Genomic DNA, 21,454 nt, shown 5'->3' on the forward strand with positions numbered 1-21,454 from the left:
TGTCAGTCACTCCTGCCAGGAGGCAGAGCCTGCAGCTAATAGCAGTGCTAATACCCCGGAGCATTAATGCACGCTGTTAAATGATGCAGGACTTTTTTTTTTTTTTCTTTTTCTTTTTTTTTACTTGTTCCGAATCTGATCGCTTGTTCTTATGTACTTGAGAAAACAAGCTCTCTTGTGTTGTAAAAGTCTGCGTCTAAATCACACGCAAGCCTTTGAAGGCGTATCACGTCGTCATGTTAACAGCTTAGCGTGTTTGAGAAGCGTGGGAGGCTAACGGCCACGCAGAACGAGTCCGGGCTCCGAGAAGTCGTTTGCTCCGTGGGTGTTCCTTCCTGACGTTCTGCTGTTGGTTCAGTGTTTCTGTGGCGTGTTCTCTGCTTGTGGGGATTTTCTGACACCGCTGTAATGTGGTGGACGCGTCCGAGCTGCCAGACTATTTTGGCAACCCACACCGCTGTCTCGCCCGCGCCCGACCACAGATAGGGATCAGCAGTCTTTCCTGAGCGAACGTGGCTACCAGGGTAATGTTACAGCCTTATTTTCCTCCGGCCACATACACAAAAGATTAGTAAAGCCATATCCAATATCACAGACTGTCAGGTCCCTCTCCAATCGATAGGCTTGGATCAGAAACCAATCTATACACTAAGATTACATCATCAAAATAAAGATGCACGTAGAGTCTGTGCTGCGTGGGTTTGTCCCGATGTGTTCGTCGGCACACGTGGCTCCCGTACGTACGTCTCGCCGTCGTTGGAAAGACGCAACTGCGGTTGACTTGACCTCTTGCCGCCCGCCACCTCACCGCAAACTTGTCTACCCAACGCCACATGCACGGGGGCCTTGTTTGCTTTTTCGGGTGTCAGAGAGGCAGGCAGGCTGCAGCTGAGGGTCGGTGCCCACCCAGAGGCTCTTCACGGTCCTGTCCTCACTGTCTGGCAGGTGATAGATCAGACACGGAGGCTAACACATGTTCCTCTGAAGACGGTGGGGTGGGGGGGGTTTAGCCGAGTGCTGACCTCTTTACAACCCGCCGCTACACACAACACACATTCATGTCAAATGTATATCACCCCCCCCCCCCCCCCCCCCCACTGACAAGTGACACTGAATCAGACCTTGAGGTCCGTGTTTCCATGTGTCGACGCCGTTCCCTGGCGTCCTCTGCAACCCGCCGCCCTGCATCGCACAGCAGATGCCGCTAAACGAATACCTGCTTTATATACGCCGATGCGCCGGGGATCCCGGACCGGGCGAGGCGTCTCCGGGCCTGCAGATGTTTTCGGTTACATGTGTGGCTCTGTCTTACCCCGTAATGCCCCGTTATGGACACGGCAGCTCACATATATGAAAAGTTTAAAAACAAAATATAGCAGGTGATACCCCTTGTGCCCTGATATGCGAGAGCCTCTTCTGTTCAGCCCATCGGTTTTGAGCCGGTGGAGCAACTATTCTCAAATAGCCCCCCCCCCCCCCCCCCCTCCACCCTCCAACCCCACCACATGAAGAGTCGCGTCCCTTCAGCTCGAGTACCCGGCCTTCAGAGAGGCAGCTCTCGAAGGGCAAAGTCCCTGTGCTTTGTAGAGGGTGAACAGTCGTGTAGGAAACGAACACACACACAGACACACACACACACACACAACATAAACAAACACACACACACACACTGCATCCCTCTGATTTTTCCCAGCTAAAATAGGTAGCTCCTAATCTCCCTCTGGCAGCGTTAGCCAGCCAGCCAATTCTGACACATTCTCTAGAAAGAAGCGCCTCTGACAGGTGAGGGGCTGAATATAGATTCATGAGATATATTCACACACACACACACACACACACACACACACACACACACACACACACACACACACACACACACACACACACACACACGCATACACATATGCACGTGTCCTTACACACAGGCTCAATGTACACCACCCCAGCCCCGTGCACGTTTGTGTTTCTTGCAGAACTTCTGCTGCTGCATCGAATAAAGTCCTGAGAGTATTTATCATCTGTAAAATGTTTTGTATTGTCCAGATTTTATTCTTTCTTTTTAACAAATGATCTCTTTTGATTTTAAAAGTAAAAAATGATGGGCTATAGAAGATTATTTTAATGTGCTTAATCTGCTAAGTTTAAGGTTTTAACTTGTTTGAAATTACAGCTTATTTGACACCCAGCCAATTTTCAATCAAGTATATTTTTTTTACTTTTTTATTATCATTATTAAACAAATTGTTCAAATAAATTGTCTCCAAAACCTCTAATCATATAATTCAAATGTTATGCAATCTTTTCCCTTCAATAACAATTTAGCTATTTTCTTAAGCTTTATATATTTTGTTCTTCCAGTAATATTATTTTTGGTGTTTTTCAGAGGCATTTTTCCCACCGTGTCATCGTACATATACACATGAGTTATTAAAATAAAATAACAACAGCAGGTGCCACACACACTGCTGATTAAACCTTCTTAAAGGATGGAATACTTTTAAATTAAATATCTTTAACGTTAAGTGTTGTTGAGGAGTCTTTCACAATGTACTTTTTGGGTTTCATAACATTTCGATACATTTATACCATTAGAGTCCCTAATGTTATAGAATAGAATAGATAAACTTTAAAAATAAGTTTTATTATGCCTTCTTGTCATCTTTATACACACACATCAGCTCAACGTTGTGTGATCTTACTCGTTTCTTAACATCCAACTCACACACTTCTCCAACACCCAGCTTCATCCCATTCTTCCACATTAATATGCAGCCATTGAACACAAGATAAATTTAAACAAATAAAATGATTTAAATAAAACAAATGCTTTGAACTTGATCCGTTGGCCCTTCCAGTCCCTTGTGTCATAAGTTCTTTGGCTTCCCTTCCACATGCACTCCTCGCTGGGCCCACATTGTCTTGAACCACAGCGGCTGATCAGTTTTTATGTTTGAGGTGCTAAGGATGACACACACACACACACACACACACACACACACACACACACACACACACACACACACACACACACACACACACACACACACATGCACACACACACACACTCGCTCCACGACGGGCCTCATCCAGCTGTCTTGTTGTGGTCAGATTCTCGGTACTGTTCCATATCACATGGGGGGGAGATAATCCCGGTCTGCTGAGATCAGGCTCTGGCTGGGACGAGCAGGGCTGTCAGGGAGGAGACGTACGCCCGGTGCTGAATGGGAGGAGTGGAAAAGAGACGGGCGGAAGGAAAAGTGAGAGGGGGGGGGGACAAAAAGCCTGTTCGCTGCCATTCCTCGTCTTATTCCTTCTTTTTGCCCCCAACTTTCTGCAGTTCTCTGCCCTCCTGCCTCGGGCCGGTGCTGTTTGCAGCGCCGCTAAGCTGTAAACTGAAACTGGTTAGCGCTGAGCTCTTAATTCTTGTCAGCATCTATTAATTATGGGCCAGTTGGATGTTCCAGTTCAAACAGCCCCCGCAGATCCTGGAATCCTGACTCCGGCTGTTTGGTCACTTGTCGCTTGTTGCAGCCACATGACCCAGCAGAGAGAGAGAGCGAGAGAGAGAGAGAGAGAGAGAGCGAGAGAGAGTGTACAAAAGTAGCAACAATTCACTGTCACTTAGCCTGACACACACATACAGGAATTCGGCTCAGTGCGTTTTATCCTCACACAAGCCTTTCGTAACTGCGTGCCCCTCTTATTAGGCCTGTGTGTGTCATTAAATAGAGAGAAGGCTCCCGAATTGATTTAATATCTGCGGCGCGTGCACACAGCTTCCTCAAGCACCATTTGTAATTTTAAATTTAACTTAAATAAGAGTAATGGCTTGAGCAGCTACTCAAGCTCCATCTATCGCAAAACCCAGTTCCTCGCTGCCTCGCTGACTAATTAAAACCGCATCCACATGTGTTCAAAGAACAAGAAGTCTATTTGCAAGCCTTATTGATTACTTTAAGGCGTACAAATGGAAAGCTGTGTTAGGAGAGGGGCTCTCGATTTAGCTTCAATCTGCCAGGCATAAAATGATCTCACTGTGTTTGCTGGGAAGAATGAGCTCCCTCTGGGCGCGGTGGGTAATTAGGTTAGTGGATAGTCGGTGTCAGGAAATTGAAAGACCATCCTAATCGGATTCTTTTGTTTCCAGGGGAATCAAAGGAATTTATACGAGTCACTAAAAAAAAAAAAAAAAATCTCACACGACTCAATTCCACTTGACCATGTAAAATCTGTTTGCTCTCCCTCGGTGCCCAAACAAGTCTTGATACGGGCGCGTGAATTCAACACGCCCCTCGCCCGTGTCCTCTGCGATGGCTTTGAAGATAATCCCGCGTGTGTCACGTTTCTATGCTTAACGCATACGCTGAACACGCCTGCTTTATAGTCAAATCGTGGCGAATAAATCAATATAGCACTTAATGCAGAGAATAGGAACGTCGTCAGAAACGTAATACTTTATTTGTTTATTGAGCAAAAAACGTTCAGAGTCGCCAATATGCTTCGATGCCGCTGTATGTAACAATCACAGAAACACTTTGGCTGGATGACGATTTCAAAATAAGTGCATGACTCAACGAATAAGGTCATGTGTTTGTTTTTTTTTACTAATGCTACCTTACTAGCACGGTGTAGAAAGTTTGATCGTATACATACATACAAAGTTGATCTTTATTTCTTGGGTTTTACACCAAAAATTTGGCGTACTTTTATACACAATGTCTGTTTATTTGTTTTGTTTTGTTTTTTTGCAGGCGTGCGTCTGGACCGGGTGAGAGGGGGCCGACAGAAATACAAGCGGAGGTTGGACGCAGAGAACAGCGCCTATCTCGGTCTCACCATCCCCCCTCCCGCCAAAAAGCCTCGTGAGTTCTTCTCTTTATTGACCTTTGCTTCAATCTGTTGAAATGTTTAGCCGGCGCCTCACCGAGAAGTCTTTTTTTTTTTTTTTTTTTCATATAATTATGGTGGTGCCTCGCAGTCACATATAAGCTCACTATAACTCCAACATTTTAATGTGAAGTGGAGGAAATATTGAATATTAGCGGGACAGAAATCGAGTTTGGCCTCATTTACAACATGAACGGTCAAAATCGCAAGGTAATATTGTGAAATATTGACAGTTAAAGATCTCTTGGAAAAAAAGTGGATGAAGCTCTCGACTTATTACCCCCCCCTTTTTTTTTTTTTTTTGACAAATCCGTGGTTAAATCATTAGGAAAATCTGCAAGTACAAATGAAGTAACTGAGGTGTAAGTGAGCAAGGCAGTGAGGATGTAATGTATCGTTGCTACTCAGGAAAAAAAAAGTGGGATTTCTCAGTGGACCGACTTTTTATCTCTTGTAGTCATTCGGCACCGATGTCGCCTTAAAAATCTTCACATTTGTTTCCCCCGCCTCTCTCACATGTCCTCATCCCCGCGTTCCCAACTCTCCGCCCTCCAGTGACGAAGATCGTCTCCCACCTGCTGGTGGTGGAGCCGGAGAAGATCTACGCCATGCCCGACCCGACCATGCCCGACGGAGACATCAAGGCCCTGACCACGCTGTGCGACTTGGCCGACCGCGAGCTGGTGGTCATCATCGGCTGGGCCAAACACATCCCAGGTAGACACACGGGGCTTCGACCCCCCCCCAGAAATCCGTTAGTCCTGAAACTACAGCCACGTGAAATGCTTTGCTTTGGCTGCTGTTCATATATATATAGAACTGTATGTACCATTTCCAAGGCACTGTGATTTTACCGTCACGGTGCAATATTAAGATTTCTTAAGTAGTTCACTGACTGTTATACATAACCCCCCCCCACACACACACACACATATACACAAACGCACACACAGGATAATTAACATCTGCTACTCATCTACACCTAAGGGAGAAGCGAGTCCCATATTCTAAAATCTAATCAATAAAGAGCAGCTGAAACCTTTGATTCGACTGGGTGGGTGGGGGGGGGGAGTCAGAGGGCCGGGATCCGCCCCCATGTCAATGTATTCCATTTCAATCCCAGACTTAAAGAAAGCAATCCTCTTACTTACTTAAGGGGACTACACCGAGCGTGTGGCGAAATTGATTTATTTAGGGAAATGCTGGCGGATTTCCCCTTCTACTCGCTGATGAATTCTTAAATAACACTTGCGATTGCCCGTGCTTTCTCGTCTCCTCGTGCTAAAATGGAAAATATTAAAATATTAAATGGAACTAAATGTGCGTAGGTGGTTGTACGGATCTATCATTCCTGACGGTAGTCCTGAGCTTGAACCCCGCACTGGGTTTCCACGCGCCGATGGCGAGTCAGTGATGAGGGGGAACCCTGTGCCGAGGAAGCTCAGGACTGCGACACAAATCATTCGTGCAAAGACAACCTGCGATAACATTTGTGACGGTGTCAGACCGTTTGGGTGCGATGGTGCGACGTCCGGCAACTAACTAACTAACTAACTAACCAATCGAAATGCCGTTGTGGAGTCACGTGCAAGCTTGTGCAGTCAGACCAACCCACGTACAGCGGAGGCTGCGGTGCAGCTCGCGTGTTCGCCGTGCCGTCTGCACATAGCAAACTTCATGTTCCAAGTTATTGCACTCATTTGAACTTATGGATGTGAACTTATGAGGTCGTTAAAAATCACACAGTTTGTAGCCAGGGGTGCTGGAATGAAGGGCAGTTTCCCAAACGGTGGTCTGCAGGCTCACTGCAGCCTATAGCTCATTTCTAATTGGCCCAGAGCATCATCATCATCATCATCATCATCATTTAAGATTCAGTCATTACCATTTAGACTGACGTCATAATTCTAAATGCTTCATAAAAGATTGGCAAAGACACTTAAAGGAATAATAGATGCAATATACACACACACAGATATGAATACTTCTTTCTTTCCTCTCTGTAAAAAGCAGCAGGATGTGTTTACGTGACGGTAGTTTGTGTAGTTTAGTGTCACGTCTTAAACCCCAGCAGCCGTTACAGCCTTGTGTTGGAAACAGGAACCTGGTGATGGAAGTCGCCCGTCCAGTAAAGCAAACAAAACTCCATTTAATACAATTTGACCAGCATGAAAGCGAAAGGAGCATCCCTTGACCTAAAGGCACATTTTCCCCCCTCCGACCTCTCAAGAACAACTTTTTAACTATTTCAGGTGTATTTATCATGCTGACTGGAGTCTATCTGCCAGTATCGCCACAGAAAGGACATTTCCACACATTTTCTCCGAACAACTATTGATCTTGTCCGACCGCGACGATCTAAATCCAGACTTGACAGAGTTATTAAAGGCGCATGCGACACTCCGGGGACATTTTACCCGGGGCCACCGGGTCACGGTGTCACCAAGTAACGATTAAGACAAAAGGGGTCCCTCCAGTTTAACCGTCCACTCCCACCATTACACTCATAGCCCACTGCACAAATGGCCCTAACGATGAGGTAATAAGAGTCATTAGCGCAGATCGCTCCAATAATGTAAAAGTCCTTCAGCAGCCAGATGTGGAGAGCTGAGAGGAAACATGCAGGAGGAGGTTCACTGTGTCGCAGCCTCGTTTCCAAGGTCTGAATGTTTGCTAAACTCACAGCAACTCACTTGTGATCTATATGTTGTTGTTGTTTTTTTTATCTCATTATAAAAGCAGATAGAGGTGCTAGTGGTGATTTCCTCACTCTCTGTTTAGGTGTGTGTGTTTTCCCTGTCGCCTGCCCCCGCCCATATTATTGATGGATAGATGAAGGGTCATAACAAAGAGAGGAAAACATGCGATTTAGAATCAGTTAAAAAGAAAAAAAAGCTGTGTTAATAAGAGTAATTCACCTCGGTCATGGACATGTGAAGTGAGACTGATTCACTCATTTCCACCCCCCATTCAAACCCACATTAAACCCCCAACGTCGGGCATTTCTTGCATCGAAAGCGTCACTTTCTTCCTCTTTATTTTTCCCTGCCAGAGAAACTCCACCGCTATGTCTCTCACATACTCTCTCTCTTCCTTCCTCTGCTGTTCCCCTGACTCCCCCCCCACCCCCCCCCCCACCCCTTCCTCCTCCTGCTCGTATAGGGCCCTCTAGTCTCATTATTACCTCTGTCTTTTTATTAGGCCCATTAGGGCTCATAGGAGGCCTGTAATGATCCTAAATGAATAGAGAGTGAACTGCTGTCTGTTTTAGACCCAGCTCTCAATGACAGCTTCAAGCTTCACTGCTAACCACTCAGTCTCTTCACTGTACTGAACAGGGATTCAATTAGTTATCTGATCTGTGGCTGTACTGTACTGTTGCACGGCCTGAGCACTTTTTCTTTTTTTTCTTCTTTTTTTTTCCTCTCTGCAAACATTGACTAACATCCTGTGGTGTGTTGAGGTTTGGGTACTTGATAGAAACAACACAGAGGTTTGAGGGGAAGACAATTTTGCTTAATTGAATATGTGAAATCAACAGTAAAAATTCAAGTTAGTATCTTTACACAAATATCTAGTATTGGAGACAAAAATATTTGTTCAAAATACAACACACTGTGACATTTGGTTTTTTTTGGAGCATGAGTAATATAAGTAATGTGAGCCTTTTTATTTCCAATTCATCAACAAGACAAAAAAAACATTGTTATCGTTACTGTTTCTTTCAGTATTTCAAAACATCAAATACTACAATACCTATAAGCCATCAGCGTTCAAGCACCACAGATGGATAGAATGATGATGTATAAAGACTAAATATAATCAAATTTACATAGATTTTCTAAGTAGTTTAAACAAAGAAAAGTCTGCAAAAAGTTGCCTTTTTTTTTCTAAGAAAATATTTCCATCAGTGTATAAAATCACCTTTGCTGAATGTGGCCGTACAAAGCTGGACTTTGTGTTGTTCTCACGTTGTTACCCTGCAAACAACCTGTTTCCTAATACATTATATTGTAAGTTATCTCATATAAATCAATATTGGCTAAAACAAGCCTCAGATGAAAGTAATAATTCAAGTTTGAAAATAGCAGCCGTCCACAAATGTCACGTATTGTATGTGAAGTGTACAACTTAGTGCGACGTGAGTGGAAGTTGAGTGTGAATTGCATGAGTTCGACTTTTATCACGTGAGAGGTGGCGGCTCTGCTTCTGTTAAATGACAAAATGTATCTCATCGGTGTTTCGTCTTGCTCTTAAAGCAGCTTTAATCTCCTTGTGCCACCCCAGCAAAACAAATACGAACCCATGCGCACATCATGTGCTTTATTTTAATGTGTTTCAATGAATTGTATTTTAGATTCCTACACTTAATCTTGATTTAACCATTAATTGTAATAAGTAGGAATTAAAATCTCAACTAAATGTAACTCCAAAAACAAAGTTTGTTGGTGTTTTTTTTTTTTTTTTTTTTTACTTTTTATTAATTTAATACAAACAAAATATATGAAGATAAAATCCAAAATCCTATTACCTATTACCCATACTCATACATACATTCCGTACTCCATAAAAGTCAAACCCAAGTCCAAAGTTAGTATATTTTACACTGAGACACCAAACATTCAATGTCGTCTCTCCAATAGTCCAAAAGAAAATACATTAAAGTCGTATGTTGTTTTTAAACGACCTGAAAATAAGAAGAAAGCTCAAAAACAAGTTGATATATTGGGCTTTGTATCTTTTACATGTCATGCAGCAATGGACAAAAGCAAAAAAAAAAGAAAAAGTTTTTACCTTGCTTGTTTCCAGTCAGCACAGTATTTTTTATTTTTTTATTTATTTTGTCTGTCTTTGCGGAGTCATAAATGTGACAGGGATTGTTCTGAGTGGAAACCTCCGGTATGCTTTTCCACTCTGCTCCGCGTGGCCACGCCGACACGCGGAGCATCGACTTCCCCCCTCTTTGCTCAATATTTGTGTCATGTTTGGTCAAACGGCAGTGAATCAGTAGGGTGAAATATTGATATTTCATCAGGGGGGGGATTCACCCTCGGCGGTGACACTTAACTCGGCCACCTCCGGGGCGACGCACCTGAAGCTCCGGGGAGTCAGGAAGTCGCGGCATCGCCTCGGTAAATCGAGTGGAAAGAGAGAAAGAAAAAAAAAAAAACGGAGGCTTGGGGAGGAGGCGAGGATGATGAAGGGAGAGTGTGAGACATTGAAAACGCATATTTTCAAGCATTATTTTGCCAGCTATTATTGCAGGAGAGGTTTTTAAGGTGGGGCTTTCTACATTAGTGGTCGTACCATCCTGTCTCTCGCCCCTGATCACCATTTGAAAGCCAGTTTATTCCCTTGCTAAAGTGTCTTTCAGGATTTGGAGAGTAACCTCGTGAGATCCTGATACAGCGGGGATATCTGGAGTTCGCTGTCCCTTCCCCCCCTCTAAACATGTACCGGATGTCCTCCATCAACTGTCTGTTTGTCAGATCTGAGGCTTGGATCGATCCCCCTTTCGCATTTGGTGGACTGATTACAATCTACTAATCAATGACACCCCCAGCACTCTTTTCTCTCTGCCTCATTCTCTTGCTTTCCGCCGTTTCTCTATTTGCTTGATAAGAACCATCGGGAGGAGCTCTTTTTAAGTCAACCTGCCCGGCTCGGATCCATACAAGTTCGAAATTAAGCAGGCGGCGCTGTGGGTTCAAGGCCCTGCTCAATAACCCCCCCCCCCCCCACAATCACCTCCCTATTCACGGCGGACTGGTGAAAAGGCGCCGCGGCAGCGGAGGTCCTTTCAGGTGTCCGTCCGTTTGAAGTGGAGTGCGCGAGCGTTAGAGGAGAAAGTTGACGGGTCGACCTCGAGATCCGGATGAATGGCGGCTCGGGGTTCAGGAGGCCGCGACTGAATTTCTGTTTCATCCTGGACGTGAAGCTTTTGTCTGCCCGTCACAGTATCGCAGTGTCACACTCTAATGATATTAATTCAGCCGATTAGAATAGGATCCAAGTGATTGTGTTTACGGGTGAACATGCTACGCTTCAGGCCTACGGAAACACAGGAGTGCCCAAATTAGAACGAAATACATGTGGGAATAAAAAGAGAAGCAATAATACAAAAAATATACAAAGGTAGTCCTATTCTTTTTCTATCGTGTCTTTGCTTATTCCATGTTGCACTTACTGGATGAGTCGAGCCGTCTGGAAAAGACCAAAGCAATACAATGCAAGTCAGCAAGGGCTGTGGGGCGGGGCCTCTTGTTTTTGTATTATTGATTCCCTTTATATTTCCACATTTATTCCCTTCTCATTTTGGCACTCCTGTGATTCCATACAAGGACAGGGGCGTCAAACGTACGGCCAGAACCGGCCCCATCGGAGGGATTATGACGTGAACTGCAATATTTGACCACCGGGGGCGCAGAGAGCGCTTTTTTCCCCACTTTGGTTTGTTTTAAGTGGTGAATCAGTTCAGGATTACTATACAGATGGAGAAGTATGTCAACTTTAAGGATCATTTAGAGTTGTTATGATCATAATATGAATGAGCCGACTATTCTTTCCAGTTCCAGCTTCATGTGGAAAAAAAAATCTTTTCTGCCTTTGAAGGATACTTTATTAAATGGGAACCTCTTAACTTCTTAATTATATATAAATATTTGTTGCATTAAGACAAGGACGGAGAGCTGTAGTTATTCTGTGTGCCTGCCTCTTTAAGAGGCAAGGCGGAAAGATTACTATCCTAAGCGCTTGTTTTATTTTTATTTTTATTTTGTTTCTACCGGGTTTTTTGCTGCGTAACTAGTCCCAGATATACGTTCATTTCTTGTGTGTTTAGGTCTGAAACAGGTGCTGAACACAGTTTACGCTGTGTTATTCTAAGCATAAGTATGCTTGTGACAAATAAAGGTCTTGACTTGACAAGAATCCCATTGAAATGTGTAGAAAATGTGGTAATAGTGTGCTCTGACTTTTGGTTCCACAAAAATTGCAAAATACTGCAATAAATCTGCCAGTCAAAGCAGATGGAACTTTGGCGAAAATGGGAGCACAAAAAGAATTCAGGAAGAGTGTGCTCTGAGTTTTGTTAACGATTCGATGAACATCCAAAAATGTCCAAATAATGTCAAAGCGGCTGGGATTTTGATGAAAAACACAAAATGACGGAGATACTTGTCAGCAGCTTATATATTATAAAGCTACCATTTACCAGTCCTGCACACTTAAGATCAGATTGTGCTGTATGTGGCTCCAAAATTAAAAAGAGTTTGATTTGAAATTTTAAGTTGGAATAATAATGATAATGGTTTTATTGGGTTCGGTCTTGACCCAGAGTGCGAAGGCTTTGAATCCCTGCCACAGCAGGAAAGGAAACCCACAAAGAAACAAGTCTACTGTGAAAGATGCAATAAAAACTTGCTGCAAAAAGAGAGAGGAGACTAATTAAATTAATTGCGGTTATTATGACTTGAGGTTAAAAAAAGATTCTTTCTGATTTTACATGGCTTCCAAGCTGAAATGATAAAGATTAAAACAGTTTGGGGGAGAAAAGAAGAAGAAAAAAAGATCTAAAATCCATGCGAGTTTTAGTGCGTTTGTACTTTTGGCCGGTGAGTTCAAAGAGTTTTAGGAGCTCGAATCAGTTTTCAATGTATGTCGTTTTTCCGTGATGTGACCGGGAGGCGGTGTGAGCGCAGTGTGTGTTCGTCCTCTATCGGTGGCGTCTCCTGAGCTCACATGCAGAAGGACTGACGATCGACGGCTGAAGCTGCTCAGGCTCATGTTTCAAAGGCCTCTACACATGACTGATTTATATTCCCCCCCTTAAGCCACCACATGCAGTGGTCGGTCTCCGTTTCAAGTCGGGCTTCTCTGGGGATTTTGCAGCGATTGTACGTCGGCCATAAAACACCGGACTCAATGTGGCCAATTAGGCCGGAGCGGGGTTAATGAGCTGGTGTCTCTCCGGCGTCATGTGGCGGAACATGTGAGCGTAAAGTCGACCAAAAAAAAAAAAAACAATCCGGAAAAGAAACTGAACGTAGGATGTTTTCTCCCCCCCCACCCTCCGCAGGTTTTTCCACGCTGTCGCTGGCGGACCAGATGAGTCTACTTCAGAGCGCCTGGATGGAGATCCTGGTGCTGAGCATCGTGTTCCGCTCGCTGCCCTGCGAGGACGAGATCGTGTACGCCGAGGACTACGTGGTGGACGAGGAGCAGGCCCGGATCTCGGGCCTGCTCGACCTCCACGTGGCCATCCTGCCGCTGGCGCGACGCTACAAGAAGCTGCGCATGGAGAAGGAGGAGTTCGTGACGCTCAAAGCCATCGCGCTCGCCAACTCTGGTAATTTGAATCTTTCACAATTCCGACTCTCTTTCTCAACCCGCTGAAACTCGGAGGTCCAGCCGGGGTGTGGCCCTCATTGATTCCCCCCGTGGGAACGGATGAGCCTGCGTCAGGCTGACACGCGCTCATCTCGGTGTGAATGGCACCACCTGCTTCACCCAACAACAACCCCAACTCGCCAGTCAGTCCTGTGCAATTTCTCACAAAGTTGAAGGTGTGAGTTTGGTTTTGGATGGTGAATGATTTACACAATAAACTTTACAGTTGGTTGATTCAAATGTGAAGTTTTCCAAAGCTGCCCTCATCTACTAAAGCCTGTGGGTCAACAAGCCTCGACTCACTGAATGCATACTCAGCAAAAAGAGAAATTTGTTCATTTTATTTATTTGTTTATTTATTTAAGTTGGCAGTAAAATATATTTTTTACAAAGTTAATTTCATTCTGCACACAGCTCCACCTCGTGTGGCTCTTTAGCTCCTCCGGTGGCTCCATGGAGCGTTCACAAAATTATATAAACATTTAACTTATTTTCATTATATTTACACGCCGGGGGTCATTTTCAAAAAGGATCCTTTGCTAAGAAGGGATTGGATTAGATTATTGGCGCATACCTTCTAGAACGTTTCATTCAGCATGACCTCTGAGTCTTAATAAAGAAAATCTAACCTTTGGAAGGTGGAGCTGATCACATTAGAATGCGTGTTTGTACATAGCCGCGTGTGATTGCAGCCATTTGACCCGACATCCTTTTCAGGAAGGTTCATCTCTGCAATGAATCTGAAATAAATCAAGATAGTTGGAATTTAATTAAACAAAGAATATAAAATTTAAGGGAGAAAAAAAAAAGAAAAAGAAAATGTCAAGTGCTTATCTATATCTTGCGGGACCATCAATTCCGCAATGAAGGATCCCTGATAAGAGGGGACGCTAAGGTCACAAGTGGCGCTTGTTTATTTTAACACCCACCTCCACCCTCCCCCAGTGCATGCATGTGTGTGTGTGTGTGTGTGTCTGTGGCTGTATTTTAATTTGTGCGCAGATGCGTGTGCATGTGTGTGTGTGTGTGTGTGCGACTGTCACATTGCGCTCTCATTCTCTCCATCTCCATAACAGTAGCTGCCAGCGCGCCGCAGCTGAGGGAGATATATTTAGCATTTCATTAGAAAAACAGGGGCTGTCAATAAAATGTGTTAAGTGGAGTGGAATGAGCGTCGGGGAGCGACGGGCCTCGTTTGTTCCAATGTGAAGATGCTGCGCCCGTATTGACAGTTTGCTTTTCATGAGGCCGGGGCCTGTCCCCCCCCCCCCCCCACCCCCCCACTAATCAATGTCTGTTAGGAGTCTTTTCTCCTGCCTGACTGGAAAAAAAAAAGAAAAATGAAAAATGCTGAGCCCAGAGCTTTAGTCTTCTGATGACAAACACTCCGTGGGGGGACAGGGGGGAGGGGGGGGGGCTGCAAAGGTAAAGGGAGAAGTGTGAGAGAGGAAGGCAGGGGTTGAGAGGGAAGCTCAGGGAGGGCGAGGGGGCAACTTCGGCTCGTTTGAACACGGGAGTCGGGGAGCTCCGGCTCCAGTGGTCCTGTGGGTGTGACAGCTGTGGAAATTCATGGCCATTGATTTTGTAATTAGCAAAGTATCGACGGGATTGACGCCAGGCCTGCTGACGGATTACATGGAAATTGTTTCTTCAAAGTTGGCTTTCGCATTCCGCCCCCCTAACCGTCGCGCACGCGCATCGCGCACATATACACACTTATTTTCAAATATGTAACGTATTTACATATATGTATCAGAATCGCTCCCTCTCTCTTTTCTTCTCTCTCTCTCTCTCTCTCTCTCTCTCTCTCTCTCTCTCTCACATACACACACACACGCACACACAGCCCAACGAGGATCAGATCAGCATTAACATGAAGGTTTCAAATGAAGAGCGCTGGAACACATGTGCGGTCCACATAGCCCAGTTAATTTCCCAAGATAGAAATGCAATTTACACAGAAGGCAACTGGTAAAAGAGACTTAATCAGTCAGTTAGGAACATAATTAGCCTTGTACTTTCCCTTTTTTTCTGCCTCATTTACATGTTCGCACACGGACTTACTTCACTCTGCAACTTTTCCCCGACACACAGCCGAGCCCATCTAATTCACTCACACTTCAATCAGCAGCCACGTCTGGCCTCGCTCTCTCTCAGTAATGCCGTGCGCCCGGGATGAGACGGGGGTCTGTCTTATTCTGTTAGATTCGATTATAACACTGCATCGGGCACACGTTTTTTTTTTGTTTTGTTTTGTTGTTTTTTTTTGTTTTGTTTTGCACAATTTGCTCTGTACATTAATGACTTGTGGATGTGATGCATACACAGATTAGACTTGACACTGCGAGAGTGTGCGGTGAAATTGGCTGAAAAGCAAACCACCGCTTGTCCATTAAAACGCTCCGTCAGCTTGTCCTTCGGAGGACGAGCCCGTCGTGCCCCCCCCCCGCAACATCTCGACTTCTACGTAGAGAGCAGTTTTTAATAAGTCTCAACTGGTTTTATTTTAGAGCCTATACATAAGGGGGCCAACTGCTCTTTCTTATGGAAATGAAGGCCATCTGCCACCATCATTCAGCTGAGCGATATCCTAGTAATGCAGCCATCTGAATTCATTAGCAAGGGGGATGTACGGGGTCCATGATACCAAAAGAAATGAATCTTTTTTTTTTTTTTCCCTCTCTCTCTCCGTCCCACTGTATATTTATACAGACCGACTGTATCCCTCTCTCCTGTCCTCCCCAGAGTCCCGGCCACGCGTAGGCATTTATTTAAAGAGTGTCATTAGCTACTAACAAGAGAAAAGCCACACTCCAAATGTTTGCGTTTGCGAAAGCAACGCTTTCGGGATGCAAAACAAAGGCGGCATTGTTGTACCTTCATGACGTTTCGCAGATTGAATATGTCATTTCATTCAGTTTGTATATCAAATAACAAAGATCTGACGTGTGTTTCACCCCCCCCCCCCCCCTCCCCGACCCTGTTTCTCTCCAGACTCCATGCACATAGAGAACATTGAGGCCGTCCAGAGGCTCCAGGACTCCCTACACGAGGCCCTGCAGGATTTTGAGGGCTCCCAGCATCCGGAGGACCCGCGGCGGGCAGGCAAGCTGCTAATGACCCTGCCGCTGCTGCGTCAGACCGCCACCAAGGCCGTGCAGCACTTCTACGGCATTAAAATGCAGGGCAAAGTCCCCATGCACAAACTATTCCTCGAGATGCTGGAGGCCAAGGCCTGACACCTGCGTCAGGGGTCACCCAGGGAGCTGCATCACCCGATCCGAGGCGAGGGACAGCCGGGAGAAAAAGAAACAGAACAAACAAACAAAAAAAAAAAAAAAAAAAAAAATGAAAATAAGAAAGCTGGAGTGCCAATTGACGGTTAAAGGATGAAGCTCGGACTACTGAGTCATTTTAACACTTTTAAACAGTAATAATTGTAAAAGAGAAATGGGACTTCAAATAGTAAAAAAAAAAAAAAAGAATGGGGGGGGGGGGGGGGCGACGATCATCTCGACTGGCGTGGGATCACGACGATGTGTATATAAAGATGTTGTGTACAGAAATCAGGCAACCGAGGTCTTGTTATAACCAGAGATCCATTGCTCTATATCACCTGAAGCTTCTGTGAATTTGTTTCTTATCTTATTTTCATCTCAAAAAAAAAAAAAAAAAAGAAGAAGAAAAAAAAAGTGTGATAATATAAATGTCCTAAAGAACTGTACAGCTACGTAGCCACAATTCTGTGTTTCTTTTCCTTTCTCTCTTATGATTTCCCCCCCAAAATCTCAGCTGTTAAAGCAATAGTCTCTTAACTGGTCTGCATATAATATGTGTACTGTATATTGTGTGAAATTGCACTGGGTGCGGGGAGGGGGGGGTGGGGGTGGGGGTGGGGGTGGGTGTGGGGGGTGGGGGAGGTGGTGTCGGACATATTCCGCTATCTATCATCAGATAAGACGGCGCCCGGCTCGCCTCGGGTGTGTAGGAATCTCCATCTCCTCGTGATATATTTACCTCGTAGTAGCTTCACTGACTCAGTGGCTCGGTCAACTTGGTGCTTACAGAAGGACGCTGGTTGGCCGGCGATCACGGTTCACTAAGAGTTTGCACTAAGCGTCCATGAATAACGTGGCAATAATGTGTGTCGCATATACCGACTCGCTCCGTCTGGTAGCATCCGAGTCTCAGTGAAGGCTTTTTTCTTCTTTTTTTTTTTTTTTTGTATTATTTTTTAACTTATAGAGACTAAAACAACCCTACTCACTTCTCTGTCCTCACTGTTTCCATACATCCACACATACTGTGAAACACGCACTTCATATTAATAATAATAAGATATATTTAGGCATTTTTGACCCGAAATGTCCGACCGTGGGTCATGCAAAAAGGCATATTTTAAAATAAGGGCATAATAACGGCACAATCTGTACAATTTGACGTAATCCAATACAAACCTGCAATAAATGTCACCTTTGTGATTGTAATGTGAAGCAGGAATTTGTATTGGAATACTTTGTACAGGTTTTGCTTTTCCTGTGTTTCCTCCGGTCCCCTTTTAACTGAACTTCTGGGGGTAAAAAAAACAAGTGTCACGATAACGAGAGGATGAACAGTCATGCCGATGTGATACCAAAGTCTGTGTGCCCACATCACACACTTAAATCTCTCTCTCTCTTTTTTTTTAACTCTTAAAATTGTGGACAACAGGGTAAAACATGAACATTCAAAGAAAGGAAATTCAAACTTTGTGAATTTAGTTGGAAACCTTGACATTTCTGTTATAATTTTTGGCCTTTTTCGACTCGGATCCGTCACCATGACGACACTTGTGTTTCTGAGAACGAGTTGATTCACTTTAAATTGAAACTGACAGAATATATGAAGCAGCTCACATCTTTAATCAAGGTGCTATTGGTTAGGACGGACGTTGTGGCCGGCTACGTTAATAAATCCCTATAATCCAGAAGTGATAGTAGACTTTTAGGGCATTAATATCTATCAGCGGTAAACCAGTTGCCAAATTACCTTAGGAAAAGTAACCACAGTAACATGATACAGTTAACGGTGTATTCCTGACTCGTAACCTCGGCAGGTTAGACGAAACGCAAACGTATTATTGTAATACTGAATTAGTCAGCTGCTCGTAGGATAGTAGTGAGGCAGTTATTGTCCCCTGTGAACACTTTAAAGTGTTTTCTTAAAGTGTCGGGTGCCATCAGCGTCGAAAAACAAAACGCCAAGCGAGCGTCCACTGCTGACGATCCCCGCGGGAACGTTATCGGCTCACCTTAATGTTAAGCAAAGATAATTATAACCCAATGCAGGAGAGAATACAATTCCCATAATGCACCTTCCTCAACTGATAACCAGCTAATTCCCCCCCCCCCCCCCCCCCCCCACCCAGCTGATAGGAGGGGGTGTATCTCCTCTGCAGAGCAGCAAACCAAAGCAATAGCGTCTCCAGATACGTCTGCATCATGAGCCAGCCAGCGAACGCATTTCTGTTGCAGTGTGTGTATAATCCACGGTTTCATCCTGCCGCTGAGCCTCCTCCACACCTAGCGAAGACGACAGCAGTGCAACGTAACGGAAATCTTCTGTTATTTTTGTCTGGGGGGGGGTCGATATGTTGATACGTGGCTGTTCTCTGTCGTTTGAAAGTTCACCTTGTTGTCCAACTAAAAGATCAAAGGATTTGGGCAGAAAAAGCAAAAGGGAACGTTCAGTGACTCAGTTCACGTCCAGCATTAATCAACATGGTGCCACTTAACCAAAAAAAAAAAAAAGGAAACAGGAATTCAGTCTCTCCTCTGTTTATTCATAAACACACTATGCACTTTGAGGCCCGGTGGCAGATCAGTCCCCAACTTTTCTCTCTCTACAAACTAATACGGGAAAATAAAATCAAAACGCCTAATTTATTTCCAGCCTTCTAAAACGGTTCTACTCCATCCAATTAACTCTAATTGTCTTTTAAGCTGAAATTCTCAATAGAAATAGAGCAATTAAATTTCAGCTTTGGCTCTACCTTGGGGACGGGAGACGTTTTATTTCGGTTGACGGCGGGGAGGGTTTGTCTAAACCTTTAAAAAGGCGATTTCATGGGCGTCTGTAATAGTTTCATAACAGAGCGCGATCACTGGGCTATGCAAGGCGAATATGGCCACCTACTGTATGTTCCCTGTGTCATGGGGCGTCGGGCTGGCATTTAGCTGTGCTTTGTTTACAATGTGGACATACTGTACAAATGTGATGTGCATACTTCACTATACTAATCTGTAACTGCTGTGCGCAGATATGAAATATGATCCTATGTATAATTTGCCAATTTGATAGATTTTTCATGACAGATTAGCCCACCGAGTACATGTAAAATACTAGTCAATGTTGAGTCCAGAGGTCCAGTTTATAACGAAAACGGTGGGACAACGCCTCTTATTTGTTTTTGCTTTCATGTTTCTTTGTTTTTTGGTTTTTTTTTTTACCCAGTGCTGAAACCTTTAATACTCATTTTGTTGTCATCGATTTTTAGGCTTTTGGACACGCGGCGAGCAAAAGCGTCTAGACCCTATACCGCAATTCATATTTTGAAAATTACACTGGGTTTGGAAGCGGGCCATGGGTTTCTCCAGGGAATCGGTGGCACAGAAATAAAGTGACATCACTGGCTGGGTATTAAAGAGGGGAAAAAAAAAAAAGAAAAAAAATGTAGATGAACTTACTGCAATTGGGGAACACATTCCTCGGAGGAGAAAGCTGCTCATTCGCTGTTCCATTTGCAGACTTTACCTTATCTCTGTGCACTCTGAGATGACGAGATTTACATAAAACATGGAGGAACCTCCCTGGCCGTTCTGGTCCGCAGTGTATAAAGGACCCTGCTAGGTGTGTGTACAATAGACATGTGATTACCCAGGAGGTTTCCTCCCCTCAAAAGCAATATGTTAGCATTTGTGATATATGAATCAAGTTAAAAGGGAGCTTTGGTTCATTTTAATTATGAACTTACCCCATGCTTGCGAAAGGACAGGCCAAGTCTGCACACACACACACACACACACGTTAGATGATGAAAGGGTTTAATGTGAAAGAATCCAACCACAGCTGGTTTTTCACTGGACGGTTCATGTGTGGCAATTTTTTTTGTCTTTTGTTTGTTGTGTTCATGCCGACTGTACCCACGTGTAAATATATGCTCTTTTTTTTTTCTTTTTTTGAGTGAGCCAGTTCTAACAGTGCACTGAATGTACAGTGACAATAAAATCACATGGTTTATGTAATCGTGGGAAGATTTTTATTTTTATTTTTTATTATTATTATTATTATTATTTCAATTGAATTAGACAAATCAACAGCCACCACAACATGTCCGGTCTCAACAACTGATATTTTGTGAGCTTCGTGTTGATATTAACCCCTCAAGAAATCCATGTAAATTCTACAATATTAAAAGCTTGAGATGTTAAAATAATTTTTTGTGTGTGTCAGGAAACATTCACAGCATAGAGAGATGGAATAAATGAAAAATGAATTGAGACATGAGACAATAAATAAGCATCAAAGGAAGGCGGTCACAGGACCCGGCAGTGGGCTGGTGATTCTGGCACGTGCACAAAGTTTTGATAGGTCCTGTGACAATTGCCTTTTGCGGATGCAATCAGTCAAGTCCTTTGTTCAGCTACAAATTAGCCAGACGATGCTGACACTAAAACGTCCTTCCATCAATCGTACCAGCCACCAGTCCACCACAGAACAAACAATTTCGGACTCACAAATTAAAGAAAAATCCACGTTTTGGAATTTGGACAAAAAGACCTGTGAATGCACAGGAAGGACATGCAGGAAGACCCTAGAGCCCAGACTGATGCATGTTGATATAGCGATTCACTATATTTGCGATTTGAGGGACAGAGGACAGGTGGAGCCAGATGATCCACTGTGGTGACCGAAGAAGAGGACGACTGAAAGACTGAGTATACGACTTATTCAATATATTAAAAATCCAGCAAATGATTATATTCTACTCCAATGGCAACGCGCTCAGACGTCTGGTTTTCGAAGGAAATTTGACACATTTTCAATCCGTTTCGATCTTATCGCCACATTTCTCTAAGATGAGAAATCCAGTCAATTTTAAAAACTTGAACCTCGTGTTCTCCGCGTGCTCCTGTTCAGT

General features: G+C 44.1%; 1 protein-coding gene across 1 annotated transcript in view; it reads left to right on the forward strand.

Moving 5' to 3' along the window:
* Positions 1-16,773, forward strand: part of esrrgb (estrogen-related receptor gamma b) — a 34,461-nt gene extending 17,688 nt beyond the window's left edge. Inside the window, exons 4-7 of the mRNA XM_080514541.1 lie at positions 4,752-4,862; positions 5,443-5,604; positions 12,965-13,234; positions 16,270-16,773. Coding sequence (XP_080370667.1) covers positions 4,752-4,862; positions 5,443-5,604; positions 12,965-13,234; positions 16,270-16,514 — 788 coding nt within the window. The 3' untranslated portion in view covers positions 16,515-16,773. The remainder of the gene's footprint in view (positions 1-4,751; positions 4,863-5,442; positions 5,605-12,964; positions 13,235-16,269) is intronic.
* Positions 16,774-21,454: the final 4,681 nt, after the last annotated feature.

Source organism: Blennius ocellaris (assembly GCF_963422515.1).
Source record: "Blennius ocellaris genome assembly, chromosome: 18".
In the NCBI taxonomy this organism is placed as follows: domain Eukaryota; kingdom Metazoa; phylum Chordata; class Actinopteri; order Blenniiformes; family Blenniidae; genus Blennius; species Blennius ocellaris.